At 40.2% G+C, this 19,134-nt stretch overlaps 1 protein-coding gene across 1 annotated transcript; it reads right to left on the reverse strand.

Moving 5' to 3' along the window:
- Positions 1-353: 353 nt before the first annotated feature.
- On the reverse strand, positions 354-18,393 carry LOC104268278 (ectonucleotide pyrophosphatase/phosphodiesterase family member 2-like). The gene is made up of 12 exons (XM_009870077.1): positions 18,360-18,393; positions 17,427-17,554; positions 15,310-15,397; positions 15,087-15,174; positions 14,015-14,187; positions 13,676-13,724; positions 11,003-11,139; positions 10,368-10,503; positions 9,047-9,124; positions 6,452-6,584; positions 5,674-5,830; positions 354-965 (listed from the first exon to the last, which is right to left on the reverse strand). The coding sequence occupies exons 3-12, from the start codon at positions 15,313-15,315 to the stop codon at positions 795-797; spliced, it is 1,128 nt and encodes a 375-aa protein (XP_009868379.1). The 5' UTR covers positions 15,316-15,397; positions 17,427-17,554; positions 18,360-18,393; the 3' UTR covers positions 354-794.
- Between the last annotated feature and the right edge of the window lie 741 nt (positions 18,394-19,134).

Here is a 19,134-nt window from a genome sequence, read left to right on the forward strand (position 1 = left end):
AACACGGCCCCACCGGTGACAGCAAATGTCACCTTGCATCCTCCTCACAGCTCCAGAGCAGGGCCAAGGAGCCTCAAGCCTGGGGTACCTCTGGTAGCTCATTACTCCAATCAATCTCCTCTGCCAGCTCTGCCCCTGTGGCAAAATTTAACCAGTAATGACCACTGTGGGCATCTCTTTCATAGTCTCAATGCTGAATACCAGAGCAGGGCACCTGAGCTCCTGGCAGTCCTCTTACCAGCACACCTGAGCTCTTGAGAAGGGCTCTGCCTGGTGAGTAAGAGATCTGGCAGCACTCAGCTGCCCGCAATCCCTCTGAACATCCCTGTGAAAGGAAATCAAAACACATTAAAAAAACTGAATGTGTGGTTTATTATATTTAAGATGCTACCTGTTTATAGGGTTTAAATATGTCTGTCACACAGTTAACAGTAAATGAATGTAATTTTACATGGTCAGTATTTTGATACAGAGTACAGGACTACAAGTGTGGTAAAGGAGCATGGGAAATTAATATTTCCTTGATGCACGTATCAAATCCTGCAGCACCACTTAAAAGCTCAGAGTAAGGACTCAAGCTGCAGTATCACAAATGCTACTAAATAAACCAAGAGACATACCTATATTAAACATTAGAGAAACAAAACAAATGACACAAGGGTTTAATATTTAAGATTTGATACAGAATTAAAATACTAATATTTTTAATGTCTTGGTTTCAAATTAATAAATATAAAAACAATATAAAAATATACACCAGTTGATAAAAGGATGCACTGAGTAAGGTTAGGAAGTTAAATTTCACTTTCAAACGTATGCAGGTGTGTCTTTAGGGAGAGGATTTCTGTGTAGCTGCGACTGGTCTTTCGGAAGAAATCCAAGCTTGTGAGCTGCTCGATGTCACGCACACGTGCAGTGTGCATCTTAAGAAGATCTTCAACCCACTTTGATTCATCCTCCAAGCTCTGCAATGTAAAAAAAACCCAAAATAATAATTTTATAACGTCATGTCAAAAATCAACTCTGAAAGCAAATGCTACTTTTTCTAAACATTGGGGCTGTGTGAATAATCTCTGTACTCCATTCAAGAATGCCTAAGGCAAACAAATTTTAAGAAAACAGATTTGAAACCTAACATGCAAGATCATTTCTACAGTTTTATTTCAGGACCCATTTCAGGATGGGGTTGAGACAATGACCATAATTATCTATGAAAAGCTAGTCCCATGTTGCAGGTGTTTCAAAAGACAAGTCATATGCTTTTAGAAGATCCATCGCTACATAATTTTTATCTCATGGAAAGAGCTCCATATTAATCAATTCTGTATTACCAAAGCCTAAACTCTCTGCTGTTTAGCTTTGAACCCTACCCATACACATTATTCTTATCTGACCAGCATCTGATCTAACACAGTATTATTTTAATCTTCCCACTTTAATGTTAGGAAATCATTACAATTCATTGAACAGTTGGGACTACAGTTTTATGTTGGTACCTGTAAAAACCTGTTATTGGAAGATACATATTATTAACTGATAGAAAAAAGACTCACTAAGCATTTCCCAATATAAAAAGGAAAACACCAAAAAATCAGGAAGGTGATGCTGCCAGAGTGATCAGGGTCAGGTTGCGTGGATGTAATCTCTCTTAGGGGACTGTTCCTGCTGCATGCCTTGTGCCAGCTCTGGCACATGTTGGAAACATCTACAGACTAACATAACTCACTAGCACATCAGAAAATCATCCCTGCATCCCTTACTGGCTGTTTGAGCGTGTTAACCAGACCAGTGACATGTCCTGTGAACACTGCAGCCAGTCCCCACCACAGCACAGCGGGGAACAGACGTGGGAAAAGGACAGAGCAAACAGGACTTTCACCCCTTTAGCCTCCCTAGCTGGTACATCTACACTGCTGCTGGGGAAGCAAGTTGGGAATGGAGGGTTGTGCCTCTGGGCATTTGGACTTTACGTGTGTGACTTGGAAATTTTGCTTATAAAAATCTATTTCTGGTCTGTCTTCTGAAAATGAGTCCTCTTCTGACTGTCTCAGCAAGGTCCTCCTACAAAGCGATCCTCTCACTAACCAAGACTAAGCTTGAGCAGCCCCAGAGCCTAGCCAACGCAGTAGACGTGCCACAGAGCAGGCAGTGGGTCACCCAGGTTGTTGAGCGTGATCGTTTGCACAGAGAGGACATGAAGTACCAGCTAGGTCCCAGCTGGCTGCTCTAAAGCAAACATCCATGACCCAGTCAGCACTTGAAGCTTTGAAGCTTTTCAGCCCTAAACTGACTTTCCTCTTTCCTCTCCATGTCACTAGCAACCTGAGGCCCCAAACTGCGTCTGGAACATGAAGAGAAAGATGCAAGTGAAGAAGGAGAAGAAGGGAGCACATGCCCTCCTCACTCCCTTTCGCCTGCAATGCCATGCTCCAGTGGCGCTGCCAGGCAGCACGTGGCTGCAGGAAGGATCCTGCTCAGCCTTCAATCTGGCCATGGCGCTGCTGACGACTGGGTCACTACTGAAAACGCAGCCACTGGGACATGTTTATTGTTTTCAAGCCTTTCTTCTCAGCATGAAATCTGCATGTTCTGGAGCTCAGAGATATATCAAATTGCTGCAAAGCTCACTTTTTTCTTCCGAATACAAGGAGGATTCTAAGAGTTTGCAGAAGATCTGCAATATGGATACATCACAGAGCTGCGAGGTTGCTTTAAACCAACTCCAGCAAGGCAGCATTTGCATGACCCTAGAAAATCAGCTATCTAGGTTTTAGGTGTTCCATTCCACAACTGCACGATGAAGCCTCAGGTCCAGCAGCAAGGTTTTTAACCACAATGATCAGCTAACATGGTATTATGTTACTCCAGAACAACGAATGAAATGTGTACGTTTAAAATTATAGCTTTCTCCAACTGCCTCACCTCAGTAGTAGAGTGAGTCTTAGAAGGCAAAAATAACAATTAAAAACAGGGAGGTAAATAGAAACAGACAATCTTTTAGGAAGCTAACGAAAAATCCATTGGAAAAATATTCTGGAGAAAAGAATCTCTCTGAATATCAAATTATTAGCTGAAAAGCTGAACATGGATCAGAGTGTAGACAGGTGGGTGAGAAACTCATTTATTGAAAGAGAAATTTAAAGGTTTTGCTGAAAGAGAAAACAGTGGCCTGGAGATATTTCCTAGTGGTGTTCTTTGAGCTTTATTTTTGGAAAGGATTTTGTTTAATGTTTTTGTACATGTTTTTTGTGTGAAGGTCATTAGTGTGCTAGTGAAAAAAACACAACAACAACAACCTGGAACTCCTGTCAGCTCAGAGGAAGACTGGAACAGCATACTGGAGGATGCAGATGCAGGACTCCTGATGTAGTATGAAACTGGATTATCAATATTAATGGTAAAGATTTCTGCTAAGATAGGAGCTTCTCAGATGAAACCGCAGATAGAAGAGAATGACTTTGGTGTACTGGTTTTTGCATGATAGTGAGCCACCATTATAACACAGCTATGGAAAAAGCTAATCCTGCAGAGTATCAGATGAGTTATGTCCAGTGGAATTTTCATTATGAGATCTCAGCTGGAGTACTTTACCCCATTCATGTTCCAGAAAAAAAAAAATAAAAAAATCAACAGGAACAGATACATACTACTATACTAAAATGCTCATCCTACCTTACAAGAAGAGCAAAAAAGATGCTGGGTCTCCCATGAATAGATAGAAGTATATGCCTTGAAAATCATCATAAATCATCGCTAGGGTAAATCCCAAAGAAGCCCAGTGAAGGGCTATTTAAGCCATAGAAAAATGTTGACACAAGAATAAATGGCTATAACCTCACCATGAATAAACACAGTTTGGAAATGAAACAAATTCAAGCGAGAAAAGCAGTGGTGTTCTCTAACGGCCATGTGAAGGGAGAAAGTGTGTGCAACAAGACCAGAGTGAGGGGAAAGCTAATATTTCCTCAAATCTTAAAAGAAAGCTGTTGAGAGGTTAAGGAAAAAATCTTAGATTATTCCATGCATTTCATCCATGAAGTATGTGAGGTTTTACACAATCACTTCTATGAACAAATAGGATGGAACACTATGTGCAAAAGACTGAGACTGTATTTGAATGGCAAAATTTTGCGTAACTGTATTTTCATTCAGGAGCTATATTTAAGTATTTTTGGAGTGGTTGTTTGCTATATAAAAAGCATGGACCAATATCTGCTAATGACCTTATAGCAGCACTGAAGTTCCTTCCAGAACTGTAAATACATACACAGTAAGTAGTATGACCTACAGAAAAAAAAAGTCTGGGTTGGAATATAAGAAATTAAAGAGAGACCCTTATTCTAAATAAAGAAGATTTCAGCAGTTTAAGAGGACCATGACACGCAATATAGGGAGGGGAGAAAATTTACTTTTTTCTAAAATTACATATGGGCAGAGATACAAGGACAGAGGCACTAATAACTGCCAGATTAGTAACTTAGAGATCACCAACTGGACCCCAGTTCAGAGGAAAGCAATCCAGAGAAAAACCACGATGAAATATATGTAGGACTCTCTGAGACTTCAGGAGGAAGTCATCTCTGCCCAAAGCAGTTAAGAGTCTAAACAGGGGAAAGCCAGACCTGCTCCAGAGAGAAGGATAGTGCTCCAAAAGTGTGGTTTTAAAAAGAGGGACCTGAAGGCAGGCGATGTTTGATGAATGAGAAAGAGACAGTGTTCCAGATGAATTGTATACAGAGTTAGAATGACTATTTCTGCCTGTAGCTGGAATTAAGAGTCTTAACTTTTTGTGCCAACACAAAATTCATAACATTAATGCGTTCATTCAGGAAACAGCCTCCTGGCAGCCTATAGTGAAGCGTCTGTATGCAGGAATCCACACAGCTGTGTAACGGGAGAACAAGTTCAGGCGGAAGGACGAGTCTAAATGCGGCTGCCTGGGAGGACGTCTGTCCTTGCAGAGCGCCGGATCCCGCCGGGACCCAACTGCTCTCCCACCACACAATGGGCTGCCGAGTGCCCATGTTGCTTTCTGCAGCAGTGACCAGACTGAAGCTTTCACCAAGATTCTTACACTATAGGGTCTTGCACCATAAAGGAAGACAGGAAAGGAACCAGGAGGATGTCTGTCTCTGTTAATTCAAACTTTTCCATTGAACCAAGACGTGTTCTGAAGTGGCAAGAGCTGGAACGCTACCCTTAGCCAGTTTTAGCATAGAGTTTTAATACTGTGTGAGTTGGAGGTAATCATGCTGTCTGATGCACCCAAACTGCCATAGCAGACAGACTATATGGTACCTGCATATAGAAACCAACCTCAATAAAAACATCAGGCTGGCTGCCAGCACAATACATCTCCACACAAAAATTCTCACAGTCTGGTCTGAAGTTACACTGGCAGTGTCCACCAAAATATAGAAGCTTACAGGTTGTTTACTGCCAACCTGCTGTCAGTTCTTCCAGACAATTTTAGGTGCAGTAATAGTTCCATATTTTCTCTGATATCACAGAGGAGTGTTTTTGCCTAATGAGTTGAACATGAAACCTTATTAGAGTTACTGCCCTGAGCTTTTATTCAAGACACTAGTGAGCACTAGCACCTAATAGCAAGAGGGTTTCATCTGTCCCAGGAATATATTGAACATGGGGCTACTGAAGTGCAGCAGAACTTACATTGCAGCTCTCGTCATTGTCAGGCCGGTGGGGAAGGATATATGAGAGAACAGAGAGTGGTCCATCACACTTGTCGGCTGGCTGAGTGAAATCTAAGCAGCTGGTTATGATGGCATAGTAATGAGTAGGAATGGGGATGGCGCTGCCTTCCACAAACCTGGGGGAATAAAGCAAACATTTGTCCACAAAGAATAAACTTGTTCTGGGAAATGTTAAACAAACAGCACGGTCTTTCCTTCCCTACATGTGAGAACACATGTATGTTGTTGAGGTGTGTTTGATACTTACACATTATCTGAAAATGAACATTCAGTTAGCTCATGTTCTGATACCCTGCTATGGAAATTCCACAAGCCAGTGCTGAACGGCTTCTTCAGTTCAGCAACATAGAGAGAAATCATTACTGAATTAACAAAACTTGAGCATCTAACCCAATATCACTACTATGGTTTGCTCTGGCATTCAGTTGTCAGCTCTTTAAATTCTGGAGAATTTTAGAGAACATACTTTATTTGAAATACAATTCAGCTTCGTCTTAAGGGTGAATGAACACTTGATTTCAAAGTCAAGTTGAATAGTTACCTACTGAATTGCCATTTCATTATTTTTACTGCTGTCCTACCAACAGGGATACTCAGTCTTGATGAACAATAGTTTCAGAAAGAGATAAAAAATTGTATCTCCTCTGAAAAAATCCAGTAATGTGCAGATAATGAATTTAGGTTAAAGCCATTATCAATAGATGCAACAGCAAACAAATTTAAAGACAAATTCTTACTGTTTTATTTTGTCAGGTGTGTCATGTAAGCCATCATAGTCATAGTCAAAGACTGGTCCACTTATAACATTGACTCCGTTTCGTTCAGTGGCATATCTCTTCACCAAAACTCTTTGGAAATAGTTCCACACCCCTGTGGGGAAGAAAAAAATACAACAAAACAAAAGAAAAAAAAACAAACCTCAAACACCAAAATCGGAGTAAGTCAAAACATGTCAAGATTATAAACATTTTTTTCCTCTGAAAATAAAACCCCAGTGGATATCATTCACACGATGGCTGGGGAAATGGAAGACTAAGCATTACAGATTTACTGCAGCTTCATTCAGTTTGGTCAATAAAGCCTATTCAGACTTCTTTGTTTTCTGCTGCTTTTTTTCTCCCAATTAGTGATAAAGGAAATGCACGGTACCACTCCCAGGCTGGCATTGCCATAGACATTGCACAGAGAGCCCGCTGTTCCCTCATCAAGCAGTGGAAACACTTATTCACACACTTTTGATGTCCCTATAAACATTTCCTTTGTCTTTCTTATCTAGTTACAGGGAATGGTGCTGAGTGGTGTTTTTTTTTTCATTCTAGAAAAGAAACAGCACCCTGATTAAAAACAAAACCCAAACGTTTTAAAAGGAAGAGAAATACAAAAGTCATGTTCCTCTAGTGAAACTCTCCTTGGATACAAAACATCTCACTTTTAAATTAGATGCTGTCAAGGATGACTGAATTATGACATGGCATCTTGTTAAAGCACCTTTGGGGAAGCGCATGACACTCATTCTCCCACCACACACTCGTCAACCTTAACAAGTTCGGATGCTTGCAGAGACGGGAAACACTGGAATCACCACTTACATCATTCTTTTCCTTTTTTTTTTTCTTTTTTTCTTTTAACACTAATGAAGTGTGTGTAAATGAAACATCTCAGACTTGAACTTTTGTCTTGTAAGCTCAGACTGTTAAGTCCATGGTTCCCTGGGATTGATGGCAACGCCAGCCTCGGCAGGTTCCTCAGCACGCCTTGTCCCGAGACTGCTCCGTGCCACATGAACTCCTGGCTGCAGCTGGGGCAGAGGGCCCCACACACAATGGTCTAGCAAGAACCTCAGCTTGGTAACCACTTGGCAGTACTGCTCACCCAGCTGCTCGCTCCTCCAATGCATCAGCCTTAACAATAAAAGCAGCCCCAAAAGGAAAGCTCTTTTTACCCCTCTGAGTTTTCCATCTGAATCAGTTCCCCACACAGACAGCAAGGCCAGGGCAATGGGGCCAGCACAAGGCATCATCTTGCAGCTCCAACAAAGCAGGAGCTGCTTAAGCCAGACTCGATACAGAAAAGAGGGATACAGAATTATTGCTTGGGGTGATGGGACTGAATTAAAAAAAAAAAAAACAAAACAAACCCCAAATGAGAGGAGGGGGCCTCTGCAGCCAGGCCTGCCACTAAAGGCAGCCCAGCATAAAACTGCCACCTCGTATTTTCCCTGTTGTGGAAAAAGCTCTGTATAATGAGCTTTATAATCAGCTCTCTGCGTTGCAACCTGCACACATGGAGTGGTTTGTAATTCCCCTGGAACGATATTAGTTCCAGCATTTGTTTTTAGTGAATCCTTCACCCACTTGTGATGAAGAAGGCCTCTAGAAAAAATGAGCTGCTAGTGGTGGGTTGTTCTCCTGTGATTAGCATTCAGCTAATTTGCTTAGACTAACATTAGCATAAAGAGTATTTTTATGAAGTGATTCGAGAGTGGGAAATCCCCAATAATTTTGCAGTCTGTAATCAGTTAAGTGCCTTTGCTCAAATTTCCAGCAAACATCACCACTTGTTCCTACTCAGAGGTTTCTCAGTTAAAAACACTCTTTTCTGGTTAAAAAGAAAAAGCCTCCTATAGGCTTTGATGTTTATCCAAACCTCTCTGGCCTAAAATCTGAATTGGAAATCTCACAAGAACAGGCTCTTGAGATTCTTCCAAGGCTTCTCAATTCCAGCCAAGCCAAAAACACCACCAGAATAGTCTGATGGTTTTCCTACCTCTTGGCAAAACTCTAGAGAGAAGGGATGTGCAGACAAAAGAAACGTTAATACTATATCCCTGCAGTGCTGAAAGTTTCAGCCAGGTTTAAGTCACTCCTCATTTTCTCTCTCTAAGGGCATGGACAGCAAAATAAAGAATAATCACTTGTCCCTAAATTACAACAACATGCTAAGTGCACATTCCCAGGCTTGTGCATGCTTCCAGGCAGCTCCAGTTGAGAAGTAAAAACGTATTGCTGCAGAAAAGAAAATCTGACTGACTTTCCACAAACTGAATTACAGAGATGCGGAGCAAAATTGCTAAACTACGGCATGTCTGTGCTCTTATCTTAGACCAGCACCAAGGAGAATAAACCTTTCTTAAAATATAAGCCTTTCTTGTGATATTTTGCCTGCCCATATGTAGAATGATAGAGGTGCCCACATGCTTTATCTGTTGACTAAAGGTACTGAAACTTTATGTTCTAAACTTCCTTCATTAATTCATTTCATAGTCCAACACACACAATAAAAAACCCCAACATGCTGGGAAAGAGAAATAAAGCCATGGAAAGGGCACTTACTTTTGAAGGCAGGATACATTGGAATGATATTTGTTATAAGAAAAGCATCATATTTTGCTTCTGCAGAGGAACTTAATTCTGAAAACAAAAAAGACAGAAAAATACTAATAAGATGAAACACCAGACATTCAAAAAATACAAAAATGTTCTGAAAAATGGTTTCGGAGAGTAAACAAAGGGAATACTATCATCTAAAAAGCAATCTGAACACTATATTCAGAAGTGCACATTATATGCATAAATTTTGTCTTTAATGTTGACAGCTAAACACGGAAAGTAAAGTTTTTTATCTTTGCTTCAGCTGTTGACCGCTTCAAAATATTTTTGTACCTCCTCAAAGTAGATGATGCAGTCTCAAAAGTCAGAGAGCTGCTCTGCAGACTTATATGAAAGAGGCAAATGACTTCCAGGGAGAGGAGTCTGGTACAATCTCCTCACTCTGAGCAAGCCTGTGCACCAGTAATTCCCTATCAGAGATACACCACAATATGTTTGAGCCACTGAGTGAGGAAGGCAGAGCAATGAAGTTCACAACTGTGAACTTCATGACTTCTGTTCACAGTTGTGTGCTTCGAACATTTACTAATTCCGAAAGATCACTGCTCCAAGACTGAAGTAATGTAACTGCACCAGGAGAGTCCAGGATGCTCATTTACACAGGTATTCTGCTAGCATTATTTCTAAGGGATGGCTGATTTTTTTACAGTATGCAAGAGTCTAATTTGTATTTATAAATTAAATATGCATTTATCTCACTGCTGTTCAAATTCAAACTTAAAAAAATCTGTCTAGATTCCCAGTTCATATAAACTAATATCTACTGACTTCAAAGGGCCAGCTTCTGAAAATTATCTTCTAGCTTGTGCTCCTTCCTACTCTGTGAACTTTCTCATTCACCTTCATTTTTATTAACTAAACTGGGACACTTCACTGATTTGGTGCATAGAGCTGGGCACCAGTTTGGAGCATATCTGGTGAAGCTGAGGGACCAGAGTCATGATGGCAACTTGTGGCATTGGGCCCTTGGTCCCAATGGTCTGTGGTCAGCAAACGCAGCAAAAATAATGTACCTATCTCATTGGGCCCCATATGTGACACCAGTGCAGGAGCAGCTTCTCGGAGAAGACATCACAAAGGAAGAAATCACCCTTAATCAGGGGGAAATTAAACCATTCCTTATTGTATTATTTCCCAACAACCTCAAAAATAAAATCTTAGTCTGTTTGTATCGTGAGGTGGGCATGTATTCATACTTCAAGTTTTCCCTAGCAAAAAAGAAAATTACAAACCCCCTAGGTCTTAAAAAGCTCTCTGAACTTACGAGGAGGGAAAAGGAAGCCATAGGAGAGCTGTCTGTCGCCTCTGTAGGCTGCGCAGCTCTGGCTGTGTCCTGGAGAAATGCGGAGGTCGGGCCTCACGCAGCTGACCAGGTGCTCTGGAATGCCCGATACCTCTGCCTGCACCAAGGAACATAGACAGAAACAACAAGAACAGTAATTCCAGCATTTATAGCTAAAAGAAAATTATTTCATGTAGTCAACAGGTTACGTGGAAGGCCTTGTGCGGAGCAAAACAGACCACCCAGGTGTACAGCCAAATCCTGCCCCTGTATCTGCTGCAGAGTCGCTCCTTCAGGTCGCAGAAGTTACCATGGGAAATAATTCAAATTAAGTTGCTGAATATTTCAGCATAATAAAACAAACCCCCATCAAGCAAAACTTAGAAAGAAAATAAAAACAGGACAAGAAATACAAAGACCTTCTGCGTTAAAACGTTTTTCTCCTGAAGAAAAAAAGTAATTTTTGCATTGTTTACAATGGTGAACATAATTTGACATAATTTCTGATGGGAAAATCTACCCGGGGAAGGGGAACTCAAGGACTTCAAGAACACAGTACCAAACACATTTCCCCAGGACTTTTTATGCAGTTTGTCAAGAGCAAAGACAGCACTAACCTGTTTGGAAATAGTGTAGGATGTCCAGAGAGGCATCAGGAATGTTTCGCTGTAGCCACTTTCAAAGTCATGGTGATGTAAGATATTGTATTTTGTGCGGTACAGTACTGCGGGGCGCCCGTATAGAAGATGCTTCTCTACAGATCAGAAGAAATCACATTTATTACTGAAAACCTTAAAGATGAAATAAATAAAAGAGATGGGAGGGGGGTGCTGGCTTTTCAACAGGTGCCCATTCTACAGTAATACTTAATGGGATACTGACCCTAATTAACTGCTAAGGACATCTCGTAGCAGAGAGAGCAACAGGTTCTTCAAAAAGTTTGGGTAGGAATCCCCATTCCAGGCTCACAACTCACTTTTGGTTAAAAGTCCCATCTGCACTTGAAAGCTTGTTGGGGTCATAACACGGAGAGAGGCTTTTCCTCAAAACACTTAAGACTCCACAAGAATCTTTGTGTCCACATTTCAGTCACACATGAGGTGATAAGCGTTTTTTTTGTAGCTTTAAATCAGTCCCTATCCTATAACTCCTGCCACTCTTCTCCACAGCTTCTCTCTTAGGTTTTTGCAAAGCTCCTCTCAAAAGGGAGGCAAAAATGGTCACACACTAAAGGAGTACTTTCTTCCCCTTGGCTGAGACAGATTGATATGCTACTTTCTGTCAGTAATATCAAAGAAAACTAACAAACAAAAAACCCTCTTCCTAACCTTGGCTACAAAAAGACACCTCTAACTGTAAAACTTGCTTTTCTTGTCTTGGTGATACGTTAAGGTTAAATATCACTAGATGCCTCTCACAAGCTTGCTTATAAAAAGACAAAAAGTCACTTAAAAAGATAGAAGAAAACCAAATTTTCTGGCTAATTTTACATTTTTCTGCACGGTTCATTGATTTTGATAACCATTTGGCAAACAGGCTTGGTTGCTTTGGAAAGCAAAACATGGAAACAAGGAAAGCGGGCTAACACTGTTCACAGATAAGCATTTAACCTGAAAGAAAAGGGCATGTTTTATTAGTGTTTGAGTCCAAAGAGAGGATATTTTTATAGGACACAAGAAAGAAAAGTAGGAAAGGCCTTATCTAAGGACAAAGATTATAAACTTGCTTTATTCAAGAGAAGATGAAGTCATCTTTCTTCTGTACATGAATAACAACATCAGATAAATAGGCATGAAGCACCACGCAGAAGGGAATTACCAGCTAAACTTTGGAGGATGTGTGCAAAGGTGCTACAGCCTGTCGTAAAATACGTGAATACAACTTGCACACAGCAGAACTGCTTGTTTTAACTTGAAGGGACACTTCATTTCACCTAACAGACAACATACAAATGAGTAAGTGAAATTGGTTTTAACGCTTTTATCTTAAAATATATAAAAAACACTCTCTTTATGCTGCTGAAGTGAAGAAGCATGAAGACCTTACAACAAGACATCTAGGAATACAATGGTGAAGGTGCTTTTTCTTGATACCAGAAATTGCCACAGCAGCAAGCAGTTCTTCACTAATTGGAAAAATCAGTTTAACAAGATGAAAGCTACACAAATGCAATTTAACTCACAAAGAGGAAGAACTTTCACCTCTAGAAACTAACGGACAGTGTGCATTGCCTATTCACAATAGAAAACCTGAAGAAGCAGTTTCATAAGGGAATTTAAAAATTAATCTCCTTAATCATTTGAGCAATACAATCTGAAGCATCTCAGAGGTCCACGTCTAAACTCAAAGCTTCAGAATTTCTTAATTAGGACAACTGTTAAGGTAAAGGGAATGCTGTGAATTGTGGTGCTATCACAGTTGTGAGAAGGAAAGCCCTGCTTTGGTGTGCCTTCGGGTCAGTATCACTGCTCAGAAAAGCAGTTGCCATCCCCTATTGCTACGTTTTAACCTGAACCACAGGCCTGATGCGGTTGAAAGCGCAGCCCCACAAAAGTCAGTGCTGGCACACGGCAGGGAGGGCACAGAAGGAACTCATTTCCAGGAGAGCAGGCGATGCTTTCTCCTAGGAGTACCCTTGATTTGAACGCTGATGAGGGACAGAATTGTGCTGAGCATCCCTAAACCAGCAGGGCCTTTATGCACTTGTTTCAGGGAATAACCTGCACCCTAAAAACCAAGCACTAAAGACTCAAGTCAGGGATTGTCAAAGCAGCTGTTCCATCCTTTCTACTACTGACCTGGTGAAACCTAAGCCTAAACAATACTGGTAAAGCACAGTGTGCAGGTGCGGTCTACATAGAATGGCCTAAACTGGAAGGGACCTTAGAGATCATTTTAATCCAGTCTCCCTGCCGCCAGGGACGCCACCTCTCGACTAGATCAGGCAACACACGGGGGTGGTTGAATGGAGTACTGCCTCATGCACCCTATCCCTCTCTCCCTCACCTCCCAGCTTCCACAGCAGAGATTAAACCTCTCAAATGTTATGTAAAGGAAGAGCTAAAACTTGTATCACTTTGAGTAACACTTTAGTCCTGTTGTGACAAAAGGTAGCATACACTCCCTTCTAGGAGCAGCAACTAATCTTGTTGTATCTCCTTCATGTCTATGGGCTATTTTAACTGTTATTTGAAAAGACAGATTATTACATATTAACTAAATAATGATGCAAAGTAACTTGCAAAAGAAAAGAGAAATAGCTTTTATTAACTGAGGCACCAGGCACCTACCTTCTGTTCCTTTGACATGAAAGCGCTTGTTGAGTTCATCCAACTTGTTCTTCTCAAGAATATGAAAAAGGAACAAGATTAGGATCACCGGAGCATTCTGACAACTTGTTTTACAAGGCTTCTAGCAAAACAGAACTAGCACTAGAAGACACTGATGATTTTTTTGTTCATTTCTTGTTTTACAAAAAGCCATAATTGTTCCAAAAGTGCACAAACACTTTGCAGGAAAGATCTGGGGAATTTGTCCAGATTAAAATCTCTCAAAATAGACAAAACCACTACAACTTTACTAGGCAACTACTGCTAATACTGAAAGCATCACAGATCCTAAACACATACCTTATCATCACATGTACATCCTATATCGAAATCTGATGCAGAAGGCAGAGCGACAGGATAGAGTGGCTTGGCAACTTCATCTGGCACAGTTGGTTTATAAACATTGGCTCTCAGCAGGTGATTTAAACTTCCATGGGTGCCATTATTGGGAGCAGGCTTTAACCCAAGCAGATCTGTGAAACGATCAAAGACAAATAAATGATGGTTAAACTGCAAACGTGTATTCAGCAGCATCTCTACCAAGCCAAGACATATTTCCAATACTGTTAACACCTGTTACATGTTAATGAATGCTTTTAAAACAACAAAAATATTAAGTTTTTGTCCAAATCATAAAATTGCAGATGTTGCCTGGATAGTATGCTAGCCTTTATGATAAGAAAGTTAATTTGCATCAAGGCACAGTTTTATTACAACTACTCCAGCAGCCTCCAGTGCAAACCTGCTGTCCATGTGCTGACCTTACACCAGCCCTCTGGAGCACAGTGTTATTAGTCATCTGATCTCTGGATAAGGGAAAATTACCTTTTTGGTCTTTCAATTTGAAAAATAAAATAAATACATAAATAAGTGAATTACACCTTTGGCTTGAAAGTTTCATTGCCCTGGAAAATCTGCATTAGAAAAACCAAACTAATGAACATCTGTATATGTCATCAGATCCTTCTTCATAGCTGCAATACAAGTTCAGGAAACGCAATCATACCAGAAGATGCCATGGAAAACTAAGTGATGCCCCTGAGCTGCTCCATGAGATATGCAGGTGCAGAAGCCATCTCTAACAGAAACCTTCCTACACTGCTGAGGTGTGGACACCGTGCACTGGTGTGGTGCGTATCCAACCTCTGCCAGGCTGCACACAACAAAACAACAGCAACCCCCTTTACTCAGAGCAAACTGAGGTCCCTGAGAAGTGCCTTCAGCCCTCCTGGCCAAAAGGCGAGTGCTCAGGAAAGGGGAACTAAGGAAGGGACACCAGGAGAGATTAAGGGCATGAGTTCATGAGTGCCTAAATGAAGTCCTGTTAACTAGAATGGCATTTCTCTTGCAATTTCTCAAGCAGGTAACTTACCACACATCACATTGTAAAGCTCAATATTTTCAAAAGGAGGTACTTTGGTCTTGTATTTGAAGGTAGGACCATAACCTATAAAGACAGTCTTATAAAAAGACGAGAGAAGAATATACAATAAGAGCATTAAAAGGTAGGGCTTTTTTTCAGTGAATATTTCAGAGGCCTCCAATTTCTTTTGCCTTCAATGACCCTCCCACAAAAGTCATAACATTGTTCATACCTGCATGCTGTTTATCTTGTTGTCATACCCATGGTCTCCATGAAAGAAGCATTTTCCTGTTGGTTTCTTGTAAACATCCACAGCTTTCCTAAATTGAAAAAGTATTAGAAAAACTCCTCAAAGGTGTAGGTATGGTGGCTGACCCAGCAGCGCACTTTGGGCACAGGAGGGATACAGTTCCAAGGCAGGACATCTCTCATCTTTTTTGAGGAGCACAGCAGTGTGGACTGCAGGCTCATCCACCAACTTTAGGGTTTCTCCCTCTGCTTCCTCTTATTCACTGCCAACTCTCACTCACTGATGACAACCTTAGTGTATATTTACTTATTTTCCCAGACTTTTCTCAGTCATGTCATAATTCTATGATTCTATGTCATCTCCTTCAGATTGGAGGTATTTTGGACCATACTCTTCCAATCCTTGAAGGGCCAACAGAGGCTTCTAAGAAAGCACTTTTGTGATGTTACAATGGTGCAAATACCATACAATGTACCTGTTTGCCTTCCACCCAGTAAACAAAAATGGGGGAGCAGAAACAAAGCTGGAAGGAAAAGAGAGAGATTATAAGGAAGATCAATAGCTGAGAAAACAAGCACTGTTACAATAGGAATGTTAATTATCAGCATGTTCCTGAGTTGCTGGGGTTGTTTTTTTACAAAATATCTGGGAAAATAAGTTGTGTCACAGGAATTATGAGTTTTCTCCAGAGTACTTTTTTACAGTCTTTTAATGGCCGTTCGCGGGTAAAACATGCAGTGGACCAGATTATTCTACAAGTTAATACCTTCATTTGTAATAAAATGATGCTGAGCCAAAGTTTGATATTGGCCTTATAAATTACTAGATCTGTAACTACCATTTCCCTGGCAGTAAGTACACAATGAATCAGAGTACATTAAAATTTAATTATTGCTGAATGAGATTTCAGAAAATCTAATGAATAAATAAGGCAAAGAAAGTCTGATGTAATTAATAAGAAATTAAATTGCTAAATGTAAATCGACTTGGGCCATCCCATCAGTTTCAGTAAAATTCTTAAAAGCAAAATTTTTATAGGCCTAAAACTCAGAGTGTGATTCTTTGAAATGTCTATGAACCATAGCTACAGAAACTGCATGGGGCAGCCGGCCAGCCAGCTAGTGGAGTTATGCAAGAAAGCAACTGAGGTTTCTCATTCACTGCCTCAGCTGAGTGATCCTTGCATAATTCAGAGAAAGATAAGCACAGATGTCAAAAGGCACTTACAACACAACGTGTGTTTGCCTGGCAGCTATACTGGCAAAAAAACCCCTACCATAATTTAAAGCTCATAACAGACTAGCATGAGCCAAAAGCTCTGTCATCTTCCAGGGACCACTGAGTCAGCTTTATGCATGAAAACCCAGCCACTCTCACACTGTAACACATAATATGTGTCAAAAGATCAGAGCAAGAAAAAGAACATATATTAAACTAGAAAGCAGTGCACAATTCATAAACAAAGGCTATTCCTCTTCTGTTCATTCCATCCATATAGGTGCCAACTGGTTTAATTTTTACCTAACTAAAAATATTTAAAATTACCCATATTTTATAACTGAAAATTCAGACGGCCATGGAGAAGAAAAACCTACAGAGATTTTCTCTGAGCTAAAGCATCCTGGTTTTCTGTGGATTTGTTTTGCAACATGATATACAGCTGGCACTTCAACAGCCACCCTGTCATAATCTTCCACATATTCTCATTCGCCCACTCTGACAATATCTCCATTTTCTTTCCATTCACCCACTCAGCCTCTCATTCCCTAACATGCCCTCGTAACATATGCCTTCCCTTTCTGCCTACATTCCCTGCTTCCCATTGGAATAAGCTTGCACCTCCTTAAAAGTCCTTATCAGCTCCTACACTTGAGCTAATCTACGTTCAATCCAGGTACTGGTTTTCCAAAACTTTGAAACAATTTTGTGTTCTGAGCATCATCCTCGTGCACCAAACACCATTGAACCTCACCAGGACTTCAAACCTCCTCTTGCTCATGGAGTACAGGAGCCAAATGCTGACAGACAGGGCGATCTCAGGTGTCTCATTTCCCCATAAAAGGTGAAAAATCAAGATGGAAGTGAAAGCAAGAGTTTACCTTGCCACGTGCCATTTGCGATCCACGAGTAAGTGGACATCCTCAATTCTTCGGTTGTTAGCGTAGTGCAAGCGTTTAGGCAGGTGCTGTTTCAAGTAAGGCTTGAAATGCTGGTCTGGCTTTCTGCACTGAAAAATAAATTGTTACAAAGGACACTGCTGTCAGTTAGCTTAGACGCACATAAAACCTTGAATTACAGAAATCAAGCGGTTAAGGTCATTACTGGTGATGACTTGAAAACAAAGTGTACATCTAGAGTACGTGGTCTAGCCCCGTCTGTGCAATATTTATGTAAGACCAGGGAGTCATTCAAAGACGTATTTGGAAAGCTGCGCTCTCATGACAGTCTTTTTGAAAGCATCATGTGAAACATCACACTTACTTAGTTCACGGATGAAGAATTTTAGTATAACTGGACCAAAGCTTAAGTTTCAGAGGAAAGCTGAATGCTCAAAATACATCTTGTCCACAGATATATTTAAAATCATCTGGTTACAAAATTTGATTTTTTTTTTTAATCAGCTTTTATTTTAAACACTTTTTTTCCATTAAAAACAAGGTTATAGTTGAAGACTATCAAATGAACTTTTTCAGCGTCTTCAAAGTGCTAGTAAAATATTTACCCTAAAAGATTACTTTCCATTTCTGAAGGAATGAATAAATAGACTCAATTCAAGGAGTAAAGATCGTCAGGGAGATTCTGGCTCTGCACTGCCCAAAAAGGTTATAAAAGCTACTACAGCAGCAAACAGTGGAATTTATGACACACATTAATCTGTATTTATGAAGGGCACCTTTTAACACTTTATTCATGCTAATGGTTGGTTTTCCTGCCTGGAGACTGAAGAGAGAATGCTGAATAATGCCTCAAAATAGGATGTGAAGTGAGCAATGCTATATAGACAGAGATACTTCCCACTCCTAAATACTTACTGTAAGGTTGGCAACAATTACTTTGGGGTCATCTGTTAAGCAAAGGGGAAAAAAAAATACAAAAGATGAAAAATTTGCAGAAGAAAACACAAGGTAATAAAGCTGTTTCATAGAAGCATTATTCCTAAAAGTCACCTGATCTTCACTAAAAGCAGACTGTATATATTAGCTAAGATATCCTGAATATAAACTAAAGTTTAACTGTATACTTAGTGATACTGTAGTTGCTTAGGTAGTGTTGTTAACTAGTTTATAATTTGGGCCTTAGCTTATATTTATTCCACTTTCTGAAAACATATATTTTCAAGTCTTTGGACTGCTTTCCTTTAAAATAATAACACAAAGACTTTCCTTGAAAATTTTTGAAACCACATTTGAATGCAACAATGTGCTTCCTTAGAAGCAGTAAGATAAATACGTAGCATTTTCTTGTCTATTTTAGCACTTCATATATTCCCTAGGCTACTAGAGAGTAAGTGAAAAGCCACACTAAAATATTCTGGACACGACTTGGGACTACTAAAGAGACATGCAAGATGTAGAAAGCCCAAAACCAGCAACCATCCACACTAACTCTGTATTCTTCCAGAGCAGGAGGGGAGCATTTTTCAGTTCTGAGAGAAAAAACAAGCTAAGAGAAAAATTTAGAAAATTAAAGTATCTTGCTTAACTATTATTATTTTGGTTGTTTCAGGCATGATCATGCTGATCTTGAAATCTACTGAATCTCAAAACACAAGCTACAGGCCAATGGGATGAAGTTCAACAAGACCAA

Source organism: Apaloderma vittatum, unplaced genomic scaffold, assembly GCF_000703405.1.
Source record: "Apaloderma vittatum isolate BGI_N311 unplaced genomic scaffold, ASM70340v1 scaffold20165, whole genome shotgun sequence".
NCBI classification, from domain to species: Eukaryota; Metazoa; Chordata; class Aves; order Trogoniformes; family Trogonidae; genus Apaloderma; species Apaloderma vittatum.